The sequence below is a fragment of the Balaenoptera borealis genome, assembly GCF_965194805.1.
Source record: "Balaenoptera borealis genome assembly, chromosome: 2".
NCBI lineage: Eukaryota > Metazoa > Chordata > Mammalia > Artiodactyla > Balaenopteridae > Balaenoptera > Balaenoptera borealis.
Genome location: NC_138867.1, coordinates 78122458 through 78143867, shown reverse-complemented (window position 1 = coordinate 78143867; position 21410 = coordinate 78122458). Strand labels below are relative to the sequence as shown.

The 21410-nt window shown below is 38.8% G+C and overlaps 1 protein-coding gene across 19 annotated transcripts in view; it reads left to right on the top strand.

Annotated features, from left to right (window-relative positions):
• MCTP1 (multiple C2 and transmembrane domain containing 1) overlaps positions 1 to 21410 on the top strand; it is a gene marked incomplete at its 3' end in the record, with an annotated part of 559050 nt that overhangs the window by 344243 nt on the left and 193397 nt on the right. For all 19 annotated transcript variants that reach the window (XR_014239262.1, XM_082375756.1, XM_082375755.1 and 16 more), the window contains one exon: positions 305 to 435. Coding sequence is in view for 18 of the 19 variants with exons in the window: in XM_082375756.1 (XP_082231882.1) it covers positions 305 to 435 (131 nt within the window). The remainder of the gene's footprint in view (positions 1 to 304; positions 436 to 21410) is intronic.

Here is a 21410-nt window from a genome sequence, read left to right as displayed (position 1 = left end):
GTAAAATAAATGCTAGTATCTGAGTGAGCTATTTCACTTACAGACTCTTTGCCTTTTCTATGTAATTCATATCTGTTATCTGTTACTCAAAATAATGCGAGGGTGCCTGTTGGTTTTCAGGACACATTCTTTTGGGTTCTCTCATACAATATGTAGTAAAGATGCTGAGACCTAATGACTTATTTCCGTCATTTCTAGAAGCTCACATGCTTTTCTAGATAGTACATAAAGTTTGATTTATGTCTCAAGTTAAATTTTTTAAGGCTGATATTGAGGAGACAGTAATGACTTTTTGGTTTTCCAGATTATGCCAAAAACTTTGAATCCTCAGTGGAGGGAACAATTTGATTTTCATCTCTATGAAGAAAGAGGCGGAATCATTGATATTACTGCATGGGACAAAGACGCTGGGAAAAGGGATGACTTTATTGGCAGGTTTGTGCAATTTGGTATTTTTGGATCACCCTAGGCAGGATGAGCTTTGTTGTAAGTCTGGTATTCTAATTGATCTTTACTGTTTTGAAGCAAGGGATCTTATCATGGTAAGGCAATGCTTGGGTGAACTGAAAAATAGATCTGAAGACTGACCAGTAGGTGGCAGTTTTGACCAGTTGATGGTCAGGCTATCTGAATTTGATATCCAGAAATTTTCTCCAGATGTTAGGAACATTGTGCATAAAAGTTACGGGAGTTGAGAAAGAGGAATCTCATTTGATATAAGATACTTAAAAGGAACAAAGAACATATTCATAGTCTGCAAAGTGATCTGAGATAATATTACTTTTCATAAAGCATATTGTGACCGCAAAATGCATTGTTTCATACAACTACCTGCAAGGTAGAGAATCTTGATAATCTCCTAGGAGTTCATAAATCTCCCAGGAGTTCAAGTTTCAGTGAAGGAAGTGTGTAAGTGAGGCAGATGCAGGTTAATCTGATAATGTGGTGAAGAAAAGAGTATTCTGAAGCTTACATGACATCTCTGCACAAAGACAAGGTAATTTTGAATGATTGCTTGAATTATATGAATTTTTTTCTTACTTTAAAGCCTATTTTTATATTTTCAATAGTTACATATGTGTCTTTATAGCAAAACACATTGAAACCTGCCAATACTGAAATAAAACATGGTGTACAGAAGAATTTGTTAGTTTAGAAAATTCTTTCTTCATCATAGTTGACATGATTTCCAAGTCTCTAAACATACAGCCTGAAGAAATGCATACATACTAATAATAATAAAGGGAATTTTACTCTAAAAAAGCAAAAATAGGAATCCAACCCAACATATTTGTCTCTTTGGCTTTTGTTATTCTAAGAAATATGTCTTAAACAATGGTTTTCTTCATAGTATTATAAAGTGAGAGGTCAAAGATCAGCTTCAGTTAACCTTTAATATTTTACTTATAAAATGAAATGAGAAAAACACCACTGCAGGCTAATGCTGTATTACATTTCAATCCTTTTTAGAGGAAAAGCTTTCACTGCATATTTTTTCCCTCAAGTAAAATACTATTTTCAGTGTTTTCTTAAAGTTCTACCTTGCTCTCTTTGGGATATACCACCAGTTTAAGTATCAGTATAGATCTGTTAATACACTGAATACATTTTATTATATATATATGTCTGTTTCCGTCTTCCTCAATAAGCTATGAGCTCTTTCAAGTAGATGCTTTCTAGCTATTCCTTGAATAATTAATTCATTTTCATAATTTATAGCAACATTAGCTGTATTTGGTGACCACAAGGAAATCAGGATGGCTGTCATATGTAACTTGCTACCTCAATCTCATTACTTTGTATTCAAACTTGCTTATCATAGTATAATAACAAAGTAATTGATGAAATGTACTAGCTTCTTGTACTTCTGGGTCCACATTACATGAAGTCCTTCTTATCCTTTTTTCCGTTTTTTTCCATAATGACAGATACCCTTTTACGTATTTTTCTTTCTTTGAAAAGCATCTCCAAATTTGGAAATTATGAAAATTTCTCAGCCCATTTTGTACTGACCTTTCCCTTTTCCTCACTTGATAATATTACAAATTCTTCAAGGGCATGCCTAATTATTTTAAGAAATGTTTGGCAGAGAGGTGGACCTGTTTATCTTACTTCATCTCGTTTCTATGGGTTTTCCCATATTTGGCAAATTTTGAGAGAACAGTGATAAATGGCTGGTGTGAAGATCATAGTGATTGCTCTAGACAGCTGGGGGAGCTGAGAAGGTCTTGAAGTTTGGAAAAAGACAAGAAATCCATTTTTGGAGCTTCTGCATTGGTGAACACGTGCAGGTGCTGGGGGAGTGCTGTGCCCTGAGAGCGCATGGAAGCTCCACACCCCTTACACATGCCTTACCCTGTGCATTTCTTCCATCCAGCCATTCCTGGGTGATATCCCTTCATAATAAACTAGTCCTCTAGTTGGAAGTGTATCCTCCCTTCTTACTTTTTTAGCTGTTGGAGGTGTTTACCACCTGCATGTAGTTTCTGGCTTGGGCTTTGCCCGTGTTTTTGGATGAGTTCTTTATGCCCGCAGCTATTACACAGGACAATCTTGCAAGCAGGATCAAGAAGCCCTGGGCTCCAGCACCCTCAGTGCTTTGATGGGCAAATCTGTGTGCTCTGCTTCCCAGTATCTTGGTTGGATTAAAACTGGCTTGGATGGTGAGTCCAAATACTACCATTAAAGAATTATAGGGATTTCTAAACCTCTCATTTATTTTGAATGCCTTACTTTTATTTCCAGTTACTTTTTTTCTAAATATAATAAAAAACTTATCTGGGGGCTTCCCTGGTGGCACAGTCGTTGAGAATCTGCCTGCCAATGCAGGGAACACGGGTTCGAGCCCTGGTCTGGGAAGATCCCACATGCCACGGAGCAACTAGGCCCGTGAGCCACAACTACTGAGCCTGCGCGTCTGGAGCCTGTGCTCCGCAACAAGAGAGGCCGCAATAGTGAAAGGCCCGCGCACCGCGATGAAGAGTGGCCCCCGCTTGCCGCAACTAGAGAAAGTCCTCACACAAAACGAAGACCCAACACAGCCAAAAATAAATAAATAAATAAATAAATAAATAAATAATCCTTCCCTCTACTTTAAAACAAAACAAAACAAAAAAAACTTATCTGGCATCAGCCTCACTAAAAAACATTTGCATTTGGTCATATGCCAAATATAATTGCCTACGAAAGCAATTTGAGCCAAAAAGTTTTAGAGTAAACAAGAGCACAGGTAGACAAGAAGACTCCTAGGACAGCTTTTGAGTATCAGTTTAAACCATTTTACACAGTAAAGGAATTTATTGTTGAATTTTGAGATAAGCAAAGTGGACAATACAAAATTGTTGTACACTCTGCTAATTTAACAAAGATGCCTGTTGCAGAAAAAGGAAATGACCCTGGCAAATATCATCATTTCCAATCTACTTGATGGCCAGATAGCAGCAGAAACTCTTGGTATCTGACTTTATACTTACTAAATTGTACTTTACACACATCCTGCCACTGAAAAACAATATATTATTAGATCTAAGTGGTGGGCAAGAGAGCTGTATGTGTTTATGTCAAGGTTGTGTGGTAACAGTAGAAATAATGCAGATTATAATAGAATCCCTTGGTCCTAGAACAGTTTAGAAGAGAATAGTTACCTTCTAATTAAATTTGAGTTCTAAGATTAAAGTAACAGGAGTAAAACTGTCATCAGGGTCTTCTGTATTCTCTTTTTTTTTTTTTCAATTTTTGAATTTTATTTATTTTTTTATACAGCAGGTTCTTATTAGTCATCAATTTTATACACATCAGTGTGTACATGTCTATCCCAATCGCCCAATTCATCACACCATCATCCCCACGCCCCCACCGCTTTACCCCCTTGGTGTCCATACGTTTGTTCTCTACATCTGTGTCTCTATTTCTGCCCTGCAAACTGGTTCATCTGTACCATTTTTCTAGGTTCCACGTATATGTGTTAATATGCGATATTTGTTTTTCTCTTTCTGACTTACTTCACTCTGTATGACAGCCTGCAGATCCATCCACGTCTCTACAAATGACCAAATTTTGTTCCTTTTTATGGCTGAGTAATATTCCATTGTATATATGTACCACAACTTCTTTATCCATTCATCTGTCGATGGACATTTAGGTTGCTTCCATGTCCTGGCTATTGTAAATAGTGCTGCAATGAACATTGTGGTACATGATTCTTTGAATTATGGTTTTCTCAGGGTATGTGCCCAGTAGTGGGATTGCTCGGTTGTATGGTAGTTCTATTTTTAGTTTTTTAAGGAACCTCCATACTGTTCTCCATAGTGGCTGTATCAATTTACATTCCCACCAACAGTGCAAGAGGGTTCCCTTTTCTCCACACCCTCTCCAGCATTTATTGTTTGTAGATTTTTTGATGATGACCATTCTGACTGGTGTGAGGTGATACTTCATTGTAGTTTTGATTTGCATTTCTCTAATGATTAGTGATGTTGAGCACTCTTTCATGTGTTTGTTGGAAATCTGTATATCTTCTTTGGAGAAATGTCTATTTAGGTGTTCTGCCCATTTTTGGATTGGGTTGTTTGTTTTTTTGATATTGAGCTGCATGAGCTGCTTGTAAATTTTGGAGATTAATCCTTTGTCAGTTGCTTCATTTGAAAATATTTTCTCCCATTCTGAGGGTTGTCTTTTCATCTTGTTTATGGTTTCCTTTGCTGTGCAAAAGCTTTTAAGTTTCATTTGGTCCTATTTGTTTATTTTTGTTTTTATTTCCATTTCTCTAGGAGGTGGGTCAAAAAGGATCTTGCTGTGATTTATGTCACAGAGTGTTCTGCCTGTTTTCCTCTCAGTTTGATAGTGTCTGGCCTTACATTTAGGTCTTTAATCCATTTTATTTTTGTGTATGGTGTTAGAAAGTATTCCAATTTCATTCTTTTACATGTAGCTGTCCTGTTTTCCCAGCACTACTTATTGAAGAGACTGTCTTTTCTCCATTGTATATTCTTGCCTCCTTTATCAAACATAAGGTGACCATATGTGTGTGGGTTTATCTCTGGGCTTTCTATCCTGTTCCATTGATCTATATTTCTGTTTTTGTGCCAGAACCATACTGTCTTGATTACTGTAGCTTTGTAGTAGAGTCTGAAGTCAGGGAACCTGATTCCTCCAGCTCCGTTTTTCTTTCTCAAGATTGCTTTGGCTATTCGGGGTCTTTCGTGTTTCCATACAAATTGTGAAACTTTTTTGTTCTCGTTCTGTGAAAAATGCAATTGGTAGTTTCATAAGGATTGCATTGAATCTGTAGATTGCTTTGGGTGGTATAGTCATTTTCACAATGTTGATCCTTCCAATCCAAGAACATGGTATGTCTCTCCATCTGTTGGTATCATCTTTAATTTCTTTCATCAGTGTCTTATAGTTTTCTGCCTACAGGTCTTTTGTCTCCTTAGGTAGGTTTATTCCTAGGTATTTTATTCTTTTTGTTGCAGTGGTAAATGGGAGTGTTTCCTTAATTTCTCTTTCAGATTTTTCATCATTAGTGTATAGGAATGAAAGAGATTTCTGGGCATTAATTTTGTATCCTGCTACTCTACCAAATTCATTGATTAGCTCTAGTAGTTTTCTGGTAGAGTCTTTAAGGATTCACTATGTATAGTATCATGTCATCTGCAAACAGTGACAGCTTTACTTCTTCTTTTCTGATTTGGATTCCTTTTATTTCTTTTTCTTCTCTGATTGCTGTGGCTAAAACTTCCAAAACTATGTTGAATAATGGTGGTGAGAGTGGACAACCTTGTCTTATTCCTGATCTTAGAGGAAATGGTTTCAGTTTTTTACCATTGAGAATGATGTTGGCTGTGGGTTTGTCATATATGGCCTTTATTATGTTGAGGTAAGTTACCTCTGTGCCTACTTTCTGGAGGGTTTTTAATCATAAATGGGTGTTGAATTTTGTTGAAAGCTTTTTCTGCATCTATTGAGATGATCATATAGTTTTTCTCCTTCAATTTGTTAATATGGTTTATCACGTTGATTGATTTGTGTATACTGAAGAATCCTTGCATTCCTGGGATTAAACCCCCCTTGATCATGGTGCATGATCCTTTTAACGTGCTGTTGGATTCTGTTTGCTAGTATTTTGTTGAGGATTTTTGCATTTATGTTCATCAGTGATATTGGCCTGTAGTTTTCTTTCTTCGTGACATCTTTGTCTGGTTTTGGTATCAGGGTGATGGTGGCCTCGTAGAATGAGTTTGGGAGTGTTCCTCCCTCTGCTATATTTTGGAAGAGTTTGAGAAGGATAGGTGTTAGCTCTTCGCTAAAGGTGTTTGATAGATTTCACCTGTGAAGCCATCTGGTGCTGGGTTTTTGCTTGTTGGAAGATTTTTAATCACCGTCTCAATTTCAGTGCTTGTGATTGGTGTGTTTATATTTTCTATTTCTTCCTGGTTCAGTCTCGAAGGTTGTGCTTTTCTAAGAATTTGTCCATTTCTTCCAGGTTGTCCATTTTATTGGCATAGAGTTGCTTGTAGTAATCTCTCATGATCCTTTGTATTTCTGTAGTGTCAGTTGTTACTTCTCCTTTATCATTTCTAATTCTATTGATTTGAGTCTTCTCCCTTTTTTTCTTGACGAGTCTGGCTAATGGTTTATCAATTTTGTTTATCTTCTCAAAGAACTAGCTTTTAGTTTTATTGATCTTTGCTATCGTTTCCTTCATTTCTTTTTCATTTATTTCTGATCTGATCTTAATGATTTCTTTTCTTCTGCTAACTTTGGGGTTTTTGTGTTCTTCTTTCTCTAATTGCTTTAGGTGTAAGGTTAGATTGTTTATTTGAGATGTTTCTTGTTTCTTGAGGTAGGATTGTATTGCTATAAACTTCCCTCTTAGAACTGCTTTTGCTGCATCCCATAGGTTTGGGGTGGTCGTGTTTTCATTGTCATTTGTTACTAGGAATTTTTAAATTTCCTCTTTGATTTCTTCAGTGACCTCTTGGTTATTTAGTAGTGTATTGTTTAGCCTCCATTTTAAAATTTTTTTACAGATTTTTTCCCTGTAATTGATATCTAGTCTCATAGCGTTGTGGTCGGAAAAGATACTTGATATGATTTCAATTTTCTTAAATTTACCAAGGCTTGATTTGTGACTTAAGATCTGATCTATCCTGAAGAATGTTCCATGAGCACTTGAGAAGAAAGTGTATTCTGTTGTTTTTGGATGGAATGTCCTAAAAATATCAATGAAATCCATCTTGTTTAATGTATCATTTAAAGCTTGTGTTTCCTTATTTATTTTCATTTTGGATGATCTGTCCTTTGGTGAAAGTGGGGTGTTAAACTCCCCTACTATGATTGTGTTGCTGTTGATTTCCCCTTTTATGGCTGTTAGCATTTGCCTTATGTATCGCGGTGCTCCTATGTTGGGTGCATAAATATTTATAATTGTTATATCTTCTTCTTGGATTGATCCCTTGATCATTATATAGTGTCCTTCTTTGTCTCTTGTAATATTCTTTATTTTAAAGTCTATTTTGTCTGACATGAGAATTCCTACTCCAGCTTTCTTTTGATTTCCATTTGCCTGGAATATCTTTTTCCATCCCCTCACTTTCAATCTGTATGTGTCCCTAGATCTGAAGTGGGTCTCTTGTAGACAGCATATGTACAGGTCTTATTTTTGTATCCATTCAGCCTGTCTGTGTCTTTTCGTTGGAGCATTTAATCCATTTACATTTACGGTAGTTATCGATATGTATGCTCCTATGACCATTTTCTTAATTGTTTTGGGTTTGTTATTGTAGGTCTTTTCCTTCTCTGTGTTTCCTGCCTAGGGAATTTCCTTTAGCATTTGTTGTAAAGCTGGTTTGGTGGTGCTGAATTCTCTTAGCTTTTCCTTGTCTGTGAAGGTTTTTATTTCTCCGTTGAATCTGAATGAGATCCTTGCTGGGTAGAGTATTCTTGGTCATAGGTTTTTCCCTTTCATCACTTTAAATATGTCCTGCCACTCCCTTCTGGCTTGCAGAGTTTCTGCTGAAAGATCAGCTGTTAACCTTATCGGAGTTCCCTTGTATGTTATTTGTTGTTTTTCCCTTGCTGCTTTTAATATTTTTTCTTTGTATTTAATTTTTGATATTTTGATTAATGTGTGTCTTGGCGTGTTTCTCCTTGGATTTATCCTGTATGGGACTCTCTGTGCTTCCTGGACTTGAATAACTATTTCCTTTCCCATATTAGGGAAGTTTTCAACTATAATCTCTTCAAAGATATTCTCAGTCCCTTTGTTTTTTTCTTCTTCTTCTAGGACCCCTATAATTCAAATGTTGGTGCGTTTAGTGTCCCAGAGGTCTCTGAGACTGTCCTCAATTCTTTTCATCCTTTTTTCTTTATTCTGCTCTGTGGTAGTTATTTCCACTATTTTATCTTCCAGCTCACTTATCCGTTCTTCTGCCTCAAGTTATTCTGCTATTGATTCCTTCTAGAGAATTTTTAATTTCATGTATTGTGTTGTGCATCATTGTTTGCTCTTTAGTTCTTCTATGTCCTTGTTAAATGTTTCTTGTATTTTCTCCATTCTATTTCCAAGATTTTTGGATCATCTTTACTATCATTACTCTGAATTCTTTTTCAGGTAGACTGCCTATTTCCTCTTCATTTGTTTGGTCTGGTGGGTTTTTACCTTGCTCCTTCATCTGCTGCGTGTTTCTCTGTCTTCTCATTTTGCTCAACTTACTGCGTTTGGGGTCTCCTTTTCATAGGCTGTAGGTTCGTAGTTCCCACTGTTTTTGGTGTCTGCCCCCAGTGGGTAAGGTTGGTTCAGTGGGTTGTGTAGGCTTCCTGGTGGAGGGGACTGGTGCCTGTGTTCTGGTGGATGAGGCTGGATCTGTCTTTCTGGTTGGCAGGACTGCATCCGGTGGTGTGTTTTGGGGTGTCTGTGACCTTATTATGATTTTAGGCAGCCTCTCTGCTAATGGGTGGGGTTGTGTTCCTGTCTTGCTAGTTGTTTGTCATAGGGTATCCAGCACTGTAGCTTGCTGGTCGTTGAGTGGAGCTGGGTCTTAGCATTGAGATGGAGATCTCAGGGAGAGCTTTTGCTGTTTGATATTACATGGAGCCGGGAGGTCTCTGGTGGACCAATGTCCTGAACTTTGCTCTCCCACCTCAGAGGCACAGGCCTGACACCCGGCCAGAGCACCAAGACCCTGTCAGACACACGGCTCAGAAGAAAAGGGAGAAAAAAAGAAAGAAAGAAAGAAAATAAATAAATAAAGTCATTAAAAAATAAAAAATATTATTAAAAATAAAAAATTACAAAGTAATTTTGAAAAAAGAAAGAAAGAGGAGAACAACCAAACTAAAAAACAAATCCACCAATGAAAACAAGTGCTAAAAACTATACTTAAAAAAAAAAAAAAAACGGGGAGACAGAACCCTAGGACAAATGGTAAAAGTAAAGCTATACAGACAAAATCACACAAAGTCCACTGCCTCAATTTTGGGATGATTCATTGTCTATTCAGGTATTCCAGAGGTGCAGGGTACATCAAGTTGATTGTGGAGATTTAATCCGCTGCTCCTGAGGCTGCTGGGAGAAATTTCCCTTTCTCTTCTTTGTTCGCACAGCTCCAGGGTTTTAGCTTTGGATTTGGACCCGCCTCTGCATGTAGGTCGCCTGAGGGTGTCTGTTCTTCGCTCAGACACGCTGGGGTTAAAGGAGCAGCTGATTAGGGGGCTCTGGCTCACTCAGGCTGGGAGGAGGGAGGGGTACGGAGGCGGGGCGCGCCTGCAGAGGCAGAGGCCGGCGTGACGTTGCACCAGCCTGAGGCACGCCGTGTGTTCTTCCGGGTAAGTTGTCCCTGGATCACGGGACCCTGGCAGTGGCGGGCTGCACAGGCTCCCGGGAGGGGCGGTGTGGAGAGTGACCTGTGCTCGCACACAGGCTTCTTGGTGGCGGCAGCAGCAGCCTTAGCGTCTCATGCCCATGTCTGGTGCCCGCGCTGATAGCCGCAGCTCGCGCCCGTCTCTGGAGCTCGTTTAAGCAGCGCTCTTAGTCCCCTCTCCTCGCACACCAGGAAACAAAGAGGCAAGAAAAAGTCTCTTGCCTCTTCGGCAGTTCCAGACCTTTTCCTGGACTCCCTCCAGGCTAGCTGTGGCGCACTAGCCCCCTTCAGGCTGTGTTCACGCCGCCAACCCCAGTCCTCTCCCTGGGATCCTCAGCCCGAGCCTCAGCTCCCAGCCCCGCCCGCCCCGGCGGGTGAGCAGACAAGCCTCTCGGCCTGGTGAGTGCTGGTTGGCACGGATCCTCTGTGCGGGAATCTCTCCGCTTTGCCCTCCGCCACCCCTGTGGCTGCACTCTCCTCCGTGGCTCCGAAGCTCCCCCCCTCTGCCACCCGCAGTCTCCGCCCACGAAGGGGCTTCCTAGTGTGTGGAAACCTTTCCTCCTTCACAGCTCCCTCCCACTGGTGCAGGTCCCGTCCCTATTCTTTTGTCTCTGTTTTTTCTTTTTTCTTTTGCCCTACCCAGGTAGTTGGGGAGTTTCTTGCCTTTTGGGAAGTCTGAGATCTTCTGCCAGTGTTCAGTAGGTGTTCTGTAGGAGTTGTTCCACACATCGATGTATTTTTGATGTATTTGTGGGGAGGAAGGTCATCTCCACGTCTTACTCCTCCGCCATCTTGAAGGTCTCCCACATATAATGATTTTTGAAATGTGTTTTTGTATGTGTATACTCTATAACAGGGCTTTGTTTGTTTGTTTATTACAAAGATAAGACTGGCTACAAATGAAAGAGCCACTTGCAAATCTGGAGTGCCGACACAGTGAAAACTATTTTTACACTGAAAAGTACCCACACCCATTCTTACTTGATCCCACGTAGTCAGGCTTTTGCCCCCAACAATTCACCCAGACTGCCCTTGTCAAGGTCACCTGTGACCACCAAGTTGCTAAATTCAATGGCCAGTGTTTAACCTACATCTTACCTGATCCAGCAGCCGCGCTGGACTTGGCTGATAGCTTCCTCCTTAAAACAGGTGTTTTCAGTTGGCTTCCAGAACAGAGGGCTCTGTTTTCCTCTTACCTCATCACATGTTCTTTCTTCATCTCCCCCGCAGATTTTTGCTCGTTTGCCTCCTGATTTCATTCCGGAGACCCTCAGAGCTCACTCCCTGGGCATCTTCTCAGTCTATACCTGCCCCCGTGGTGCCTTCATCCACTCTTGTGCTTTCCATACCACCTAAGATTGACAATGACAGACATACAGATCCACTCCTTAACTCCACGTCCACCTGCCTGCTTGAAATCTCCATTTGGACGTCTAATAGGCTTCTCCAATTTAGCAGGTCCAAAGCCAAACTTCTCACCTGCAGTGCCCCAAATCTGCTCCTCCGTCAGTATTCTCTCTCATTCATTGCTAACACCAAAAATCTTGGAGTCATTTTTTATTCTTTTCTTTCATTCTCATCAAGTCCATTCAGCAACTTGCAAACTTCTCCTTCAGAATATAGTCAGAAATCACCCTTATCCTCTCAATCATTCTGTTTCCTGTTGAAGCCACCGTCAGTTTCATGTGGCAGCGGCAAGAGCCTCCTGTTCTTCTTCCTTCCACATAACATCAATAAAAGAATTTAACTCCTCTGCTCGAAGCCCTGTAGTTGTTTCCCATCTCAGTCTGTGTGCAACCAGTGTCCTCACAGAGCCCTCTGATGCTCCTGGTGATCTGGCCCTGTGACCCCTCTGCCCTGAACTTCTGCTACTTTGCCCCTCCCTCCCTCTGCTCTGTCCCAGCCTCTTTGCTGTTCCTCAGGTGCACCATATACCTTCCCACCTCAGGATCTTTTCCTCCATCTGTGACACTCTTTCTTCAGGCGTCCACCTGCCTTGCTTCTTTACCTTCTTTAGGTCTATGCACAAATGTCACATCAGGGAGACAGCCATACCACCCCTATTTAAAATCGAAACTTCTTTTCCTTGACATTACGTTTCTTCTATCCTGCTTTGTTTTCTCCATCGAAGTAATCACCATTTGACATACTATGCATTTCACTTACTTATTTTATCGTGTATTTTCCATCACTTGAATGTGAGCTTCATGAAGGCAGGGATTTTTGAGTGCTTTGTTCATTGTGGCATCCTCAATACCTATTAAAGTATGTGGCAAGTAATAGGTGCTTAATAAATATTTGCTGGATTTAAATTTAAATACCTGAAGTTTGACTGAATACTGGAAATAATGGCTCTTCCTTCTCTAAATAAATATAGCATTTGACACCTGATGTTAATGCAAAGGCAATTAGAACAGCATTCCTTAGTGGAAAGTACAAAGTTTCAGTATAATTAAGAAAGATATTTGTATATAATTCAAAAGGGAGAATTAATGGGTTAAAGTTTCTAGGTGTCTGAGTAATCTTTGTACTTAAAAAATACTGAATGGTTGCATTTGAATAAAAAGTAGCCTATGCATTTACCAAGATACTTATAACTTTTTCACCATTATAATATCAAGTGAGTTAATGCCACCTGGTTGTTAAATTTTACACAAAAATAAATTTACCATGAATGGAAAGAAATAATAATAATAGTGATTTACACTGTATAGGGCACTATTATTATTACATACATTAGTTCAATATTAGGGGGTAACAAGGATGCTTCATATTGTACCAATTTTGCCGGTGCAAAAAGTGAGGCAGGTTTAGAGGTATAGCAAAAAAGGAGGTTTAGAGATTGTTCAGCTAGTGTGAATTTGGGGCGATTGATCTGAGACTCAAATCCAGGACTCCTGATCTTAAAGTCCGTGCCCCTTTCACCTCGGTCTGGTATTCAGTATGTTCTGAAGCCATTAAGGGCTCGATAAAGTGCCAAGAAGTCAATAAACCCACTTGGGTGGTGTGCACCGTACTGCAAGTTTGAACAACAAATTTTACCTGTCGCTGAACTACAGATTTCAAATGAAGGTGAAATAATGTTAATCTGCGTGTAATTATTTAACTTTCTGATCACCTGCATTTTGGCAGGCAAGACGGACTGCCACCTTTACGATAATCAGCTAATAAATCCTCATGATTGTTACACTTTTATGCAGAGCAGTAATCTGAACAAATTGTCTGCTGACAGCTGTGGTAAATTGCCAAGAATGAGTGCTGTCAGAGAACAAGTTGTTTTTATGAACGTGCAGAGTAAGTAAATCCCATGTCAAGCAATTTCATTCAGTCGGAGTTATTTGCAATCCAATATAGCAAGATTTATAGCATTATTTATTAGTGTGCAAAATGCTTCTTTATCTTTAAAGTGGCATTGATTTGGGGCACATATATTTTAGGTTAGTGGATTACTACTAACTTTATTTGTTGCATTGTGATCAGGGCCAAGGCATTGGTACTGCCCATGACAATAAAGTGCTATAGATGTAAACTTCAGTAGAGAGTTCTATTTCAACACAATTTTTATTAATAATATAGAAGAAAAGGTTACCCCAAATGGGCAAGTTCCGGGTAAAGAACAAATGCTTTCAACCATAAAATAAATCTATGACTCTATATTTAATGTTAAAGGAAAGAGAATGTGGAATGAGTACCTACTATGTACTATACATAGTACATGTATGTCTGTCCAGGTATAGTGTGGAAAATGAGGAAAACAGCCTTTGACTTTGCATGTTAACCAAATTAGTGTTTTCTTAAAGTTGAAGGTCATTGCGTTTGAGCATTTGACACTGTATAGATTCTGATTTGCAGTGTTTATTATTTGTGATATAAATACTACGATGATTGTTCTACTTCCTATGTAAATAAGAGTAGGAGCAATCCTGCCTCATTATTAATTTGAAAGCACAAAGATAACTAGTCAGAAAATTCTAAACTGAAGAGAATTTTTAATGAAATCTTTCTATTTCACCATTTTTCTTACTAAGGATTGAGTGAAGTATTTTATTTGGGAGAGAGACAGTATTTCAGTAAAGAATGTCATTGATTCTTGTCTTGGTTTTTTTCCTAAACTCAACCTAAGCCAAACATATTAAGATTTTAATCCATTTTCTTTCATGGCTTACTATTTTTTCTTCTGAAGATTTTCTCAGAAAGTTTGTACTCACTGCAGTATTTTGTCTACGATAGGCATTTCCAAAGACAGTTTCCATGCACCATGCAGTTTCCAAAGACAGTGTGTATATTAAATAGCTTACCTTCGAGGCAATGAATGGGGAAGCTCCCAAGTTTGTAGAAGTATGCTCTGATAAAGCCACCTCCTCAAAGACAGTTGGACAGTGAAAACTGCTGACAACAGAAAGGCAATAACTGCATTAGCATTTAGTAATGTCAGAGGTGGCGTGCACACTGCATAATCGTGAAACTTGAAAACACATTAGTGGTTACCTATTGAATTCTTTAAAATGCAAAGATTCTAAAGAATTACGTATCATATTGATTTGTAATATAAGACCATATACTATGTGTTTGTTTCACTAACGTAAAGTAGCTCTCATGCAGTAAATCTCAAAAAGCTTCCTAATTTTATCGTTAAATTTGGTCCAAATTAGTAAAATGTGTTTTTAGAAATGACCCCCCCCACCACCAAAGAAATTCTATAGAGGCTTGTCTTCCTGTCCTGAAGGCTTCATTTTTAATTGTCCTCTTATCATGATGGCGTCGTAATATCATGAGCTAGTACTTCAGGGCATAACACACACTTAGAAGTTCCTTGTTAGAGGAGATGTAAATTTTTGTTGCAGGTATTCTTCCTGATAATTTTAAGTTGGATTTTGTTTGAATTCTTGCTAGATCTGATTATGCCACACTATTGGTTTGTAAATCAGAATCAGAGTGTAGCTGACAGACAGATGGGCTAGGAGTAAACGTGTCAACTCTGTGTGTTCTCGTTTATCATTCTGTTCACTTACGCTTGTTCAATTAGTATTATACTCAATCCACAGTTTCTTTACTGGGATCTTTTATTTTTTTAATTTTTATTTTACATTGGAGTATAGTTGATTTACAATGTTGTGTTAGTTTCAGGCGTACAGCAAAATGATTTAGTTATACATATACATATATCTATTCTTTTTCAGATTCTTTTCCCATATAGGTTATTACAGAGTACTGAGTAGTGTTCCCTGAGCTATACAGTAGGTCCTTGTTGATTACCTATTTTATACATAGTAGTGTGTGTATGTTAATCCCAACCTCCTAATTTACTGGGATTTTTTAAAGCCACTGTCCATTTTGTGAGGATTAAAACTAGATGATATAATCTGTAAATCCACCTAACCGAGCATATATGGACTGCAGTTCACTGAAAGCCAGTCAGCAAGTTCAGGGGCCACTGTCAACCCCTCCATGTCATGCAGCTTCTGCTCGTCCCTTAAAATACTTGCAGGTCACATGTGACATATCTGATGTATGGGCTACCAGTGTTAATGCATATATAAAATATTTATGAAGTTTGAATCCTGTCCTATTTTAAATTAAAAAATACATCCAAATAGGCCTAACATTTACTTCCTGTACCCCGTGTGTACATCAATGGTGCTAATCACAAAACTGTTTCATCTGGGTAAAACTGTCATTGGTTACTGGTTTAGGCATGGCAGAAGGAAAGGCGGGGAGAAAAAGGTGACAAGAATACTGAAATTTTTCTCCTTGAACTTAGGGGCAAGCATCACCAAATAAATGTGATATATTCCTTTCATGTGGCTAAGTAATGCATATAGTTTTTAAAAGGTGCAAAGAATTTCAAGCTTTGCTATGGAAGTCAGTAAATGTGAGGTCTTGCCATCACTTAATTCCTCTGAGCCTCAGTTTCCCCATTTGTGGAATGAAAGAAAATAGCTCTCCAATCTCAGTTTTGAGTCTCTTTTGATTCTTCTATTGATGATTGATTGACTGATGAGTTCGGAACAGACAGTACATTTTAAAATTGTACAATATCAAACTAAGGCATATGAGATAATAAACTTCGTATTATAGTTCCATAGTACTTTCATCTTTTCAAAGTAGTTTTTCATCTGTTATTCCTGTGTTTTTACAGTTCTATGCAAAGAGAAGGCATAAACGAGGAAAATGATGCACAAAAAGTTTGTAACTTGCTTGATATCACAATACTAATGAATAATTCACCTTTGTTAAAACTTTGGTGTTCTGAACCCCTGATGTGAACTCTGAAGCCAAATAACTTCACTAAAAGCAACGCACTAGGTCTGCGGTAGTTCTGGAAATAAGGATGTGAGAAACCAGAAGGCTTAGAAAGGGCTGAATCCCCCAAATTTAACAGAGGCCTGACACACAGTGCACTTAATAAATAGTTAATGAATGACTGAATGAATTAGTGTTGGAAAGAAATCAACCCACTTTCTGGGAAGACAATATGGAAATGGTAGCATGAGCACATCACATGCTAATCCTGACTCTGCCACTGTCGCCGTGGGTAAAATATTGGCCTCTCTGAACCTCTGTCTCCTCATCCATAAGTAATTTAATACTTGCAGAGCACCAACTATATTCCAGCTCTGTGCTAGGTGCCTGCCCTTGAGGTGTATCGGGAGATTGACAGGAAAAGACATTTCAATGAGAATTAGTTAAAAATTAGCCAAGCAAACATAGGTAGATACATCATCTCAGGCAGAGGGGTTGCTTCATACAAACACAAAGAAAGAGGTGAGCCCTAGCATGGATGATGGGAGAATTACAAGCTGTCAGGAATTACTTAAGTAGTAAGTGTAAGTCAACAAATGACACCCAAGCTGATGGTAGGTTGTGGAGTGCCCCATTGCCTTACTAAGGATATTTTATAGGTGGTGGGGAGCCAGGAGTGGGACATGGTCAGGTTTGGGTTTTGGATATCTGTAACTGTGGGGATTGAATTGTATCAATAATTTTTGCCTTCGACCAGGTTCCCTAGGAAACAGAGCTTGAGGCAGGGATTAGGTGCTGATACTTAATTGGGAGGTACAATCCCAGGTCCTGAGAGTGAGAGAAAGAACATGAGGCAGGGAAGACTAGGAAGTAACGCACGGTGATAGGTTACTAGGCTGGCCATGTTCCCTGTGTTTCAGAGACACAGTGGTTGCCCAGCAGGTGTGCCCACTTGGACACATGTGGATAGGCAATATGGAGAATCCTGCTTTGGAATGGTTTGTGAGAGGGTGGAAGGCATGGGGAGTTATCTTCCCATCACCTATGCCATTGATCTAAGTTCACCCCATAAGGAGAAAACTTCTGCATTATTTCATCTGGTTTCTTTGGCAGTTGATCAGGAAGCCAGATCCCATACTCCACAGTGTGGCTTTTTATCCAAGTGCAGAAGTGGCCTTAGAAGCCAGAAATTTGGGGCATGTGGCAGTTGGGCCTAGATACACAGTGGCAGCCAATCGGAGTGCTCAGCCCATTTGGGCAAGTGAAAGTTAGGACGGTCCGAGGCCAGCCCTAGGTGGAAGACCTATGAGGACTCAAGCCCAGCCGATTGGTCACAGTGGTGGGATGAGGAGCAGCCCCTTGGAAAGACCCAGCCAAAGTCGAGGCTGAGGCAAAGCAGGCAGCTGAGGACCCAGGAGTTCCTTGTGGAACCCAGATACAAAACAGATGTAAGGGGAGCTGTTCTTTGAACAAAAGAGGAGAATCCACACTTTCTTTTTCACTCCATACATGGTGACCTGTATGCACCCCCTCCCAGTTCTCCTTAGAAGACAATTTGATATTAAGTTAGATTGTCTGCCTTCTGGCACCAACATTCAGACTTTTTTCAGCAGGGTAGAGGCGTAATACCTCTGAGGAATAATATTTCATTGCCTGTAAGATGAATTTGTTCTCTTACCATTTTTTTGGTTTGTGGAATTGCAAAGAAAGGAAGATGTAAACAAGTGTAAACATGGATAGAGTTATAATAAATTGTGGAATTTGAGGTTTTTGAGAATTTGAAGTTCATCTAGTTCAATTCCCTCATATCACAGATGAGAAACCTGGAATTCCAGGGGCTAAGAGTTGTCTTGGAAAAGGTCATCCAACTAATTAGTGACAGATGGAGGGCTAGAACCAAGGGAATCTGATGCCCAGTCATGGGCTCTTTCCCCTGTGAATGTGTCTGTGTATATATTTTTGGAGTTCATGAATTTGCTTCAATACTTTTAAAAATTTGCCTTTTCATTTTCATAACAATATAAAACCATCAATTTTTGCTTATTCTGAACCATCTGAATGATCACCTAGTATTTCTGTAACCAAACTACAGTGAATCCTTCCTTTGTTGAGAACATAATAGTACAGGCAAGCCAAGTACAGGTGAATCTGCCTGTTGGACTGCTATAACCGAACACCATAGACTGGGTGGATGGAATTCAACAGAAATTTATTTTTCACAGTTCTAGGGGTTGAGAAGTCCAAGATCAAGACACAAGCAGATTTGGTGTCTGGTTTCATGGTTCATAAACTGCTGTTTTCCTCTGTGTCCTCACATGACAGAAGGGATGAGGGATCTCTCTGGTGCCTTTTTTATAAGGGCACTAATCCCATTCACGAGGGCTCCACTCTCATGACCTAATCACTTCCCAACCACCCCACCTCTTAATATCATCACGTTGGGCACTAGGTTTCAACATATGAATTTTGGATAACACACAAACATTCAAACCATAGCACTGGCCCATAGTAATTAGTCCTGAATTCACTTTGCAATACACTATGTTGCAGGAGTTCCATCTTTGTACATATTTATTCAATAACAACAAAGGAATAGCAAAAGCTTTTGCTCCACCAAATTCCAGCAATGATTCGATACTCATTTAATGCAGATATCAGTGATGCTGTAATGCTAACTTTATCCTGAAGTTAACAGGACAATTTTGCTTGGTTATCAGGTGACATTTTGCTTTAAATGGCATCTGAGGATTACTCCTGAGCAGAGTTTTTAGATGAATAGGAGATCTGAGTAACCTCAACTAGCAAAAAGCATCTTGAATTCATTAATGCTCTCTTTTCAAAATATTTGTATACACAGGCATTTTCTATATTAGAATGATTAAAGTCAACATTCTGAACCGTTAAATATAGGACAGAACCGGGGACTATTTCTACGAGTGTACACAATATTAAAAATTTAGTTGCAGCAGAAAGGTATAATCCTTCCTATAGATGTGCAATGGTAATTTAAATTTTATTAGTTCCATAGCTTTTAAAATTCAATTTGTAATTTTTTCTTAGTTTATCGTCTTCTAAGAGCAATTACTTACAGCATTCTTCCTAGTTCATACATATTTTTAAAGCATAAAAATAACACACTTCTATACTTGAAACCTGAGTTAATGTGTCCTGTTCAAAACAAGTCTGGATATCACCCTGTTTAAGAACTGCCTCACATAGCACATTCCTCCAGGATGCACAATTACAGCAATGACAGACTGGTTGTGGAAAAAGCCTAGATCTTAGATTCCAGAGTGCTAGGTTCAGGTCTGGCTCTGCTAATAACTAACTGTGTATCTCCGTTGATTCATGTGACTTCTCTGGCCCTCAGTTTCCTCATTGGTAAATTAAGGAGATTTTGAGGATCACAAATCCTTATGCCTCTTGGCACTGGGTACAGAATTAAGTGAAATAGTCCAGCTGTAAGTTAGACAGTATTGGGGACAATAACTCAGAGGACATTTGCTCTTTCTTTAAAGTTATTTAAATTCAAAACTTTTTTAGCACAATAAAAACAACAAATCTATGGACCAGCTTTGATCTGAGAGTGGCCAGTTTGCAGTTCCTGGACTGCATCTTTAGAACACCTTCCCCAACTCTAAAGAATTAAATGCAATGACTCTAATATAAAAGAGGAGGAGGCCAACCAGCACTTAATGGTAATAGGCAATAGGGCATGAGCAGGACTGGAAATGCATGATCAGAGTGAGTGAAAGACCCTTCTTGGTCCCAACTTAACCAACCAAAAGTACTATCTGAACTGTCATCCCTGTTCAATTCTCCAGTGTCATACTCTCAGTCTAGTCCAAAGATTCATTCACATTCAACAAATTATAGGTTAGGCACTGTGCCAGATGCTGGAAAGATCTGTAGAAAATCATATTCATGTTTCTCCTTTTTATTAGAGAATGCATTTGATTAGCTGTTCTTCACCATTGCATTTTTTAACCCTCAATTTGTTCCAGGTATTATTAAGAACTAATTCCAATTAAAATTTGAATATTAAATAAGGCATTTGATATGTTTCTTCATCGTTTAGAATCTAAGGGGACAGCATGAGAGTATTTTGAAATGGATATTGTGTTTGCAGAAACAGTGAGGTTACTTGATATACATCCTAACTTTAGGAAGATGTTTTCCTGACTTGGTACAGACCCTAATTTCCTGCTGTCTCGATAGTTAGCATTTAGTGCATGCAGATTTTCTATCACTGACCAGGACGTTTCTATTCTTCTTCATTTCTTGCATCTATATTCCTCTTTCTCCCAATTGTTTCTAGTCTGGCTATCTTTCATGTCATTTTTGATAGGCAAAAATAAAACATAAATGTCAAACTTTGATTCAGTTTCTAAAATCACTCTCACTAAAGATGTTTGAACTCAACCATAAGCTTTGAGGCCCTATTCACAGATGTTTAACTTAAAAGCAAAATAATAAACAATAAATAGAGTGAAGAATAAGAAGGGGCAAAAATTTAATCTGTCCCTAATAGCTGACCACCCCTTGTTTATGACAATACCACATCTATTCTTTTTTTTTTTTTTCTTTTTCTTTTTTTTTTTCACATCTATTCTTATAATTGGCTATTTCCTGTTTCAAATGTCTTTTATTCATGTCTGCCCCCTTTCTCTCTGTTTATTGCCCTTGTGGTTTTGGTCACCACAGTATCTTTCTCTTCCAAATCAATTGACATTTTTATGAAAAGAGTCTGCAAAGTGTTCAGCTCTGAGGAGGTGATATATCGAGCATGGGTTGCCATACTATTGCAAAGTCTCTCTTCAGGCAACTCTCGTACGTAACACTTCAGCTATAATGTTTTCAGAGGATTTGTTTGTTTGTTAACTTAGATTTATGCAGTGTTCTACGAATAAATTGGCATGGTTTTAAAAATGTAAAACGTATGACATCATCATAGTAAATGGTCTATTCTCTGCTTAATAACATTTCAGAACAAGGGCAAAACACCTATTGTTTTAGAGTGGCACAAAAATTCACTCTTGGTTGTTTGCCTCTTTAGATAGCTCACGTTAGTCTCTCTGTAAGCAAAGCCCCACTGATCTGGGCCATCCTAGGGACTGAAAGCCCCTGCTGATTTATAAATATGGTGACAGTGGGTAGTAATCAAATCAGATAAGCACATTTTTTTGCATCTTACAAGAAATAAGCAATTAGATACCAAAATAATCAGAGTCTGAATTTTGTGAAGTCAGCTGACACGAAATACATATGCTTCCAGTGGTCCAAATGGTATTTCCATTGATTTAT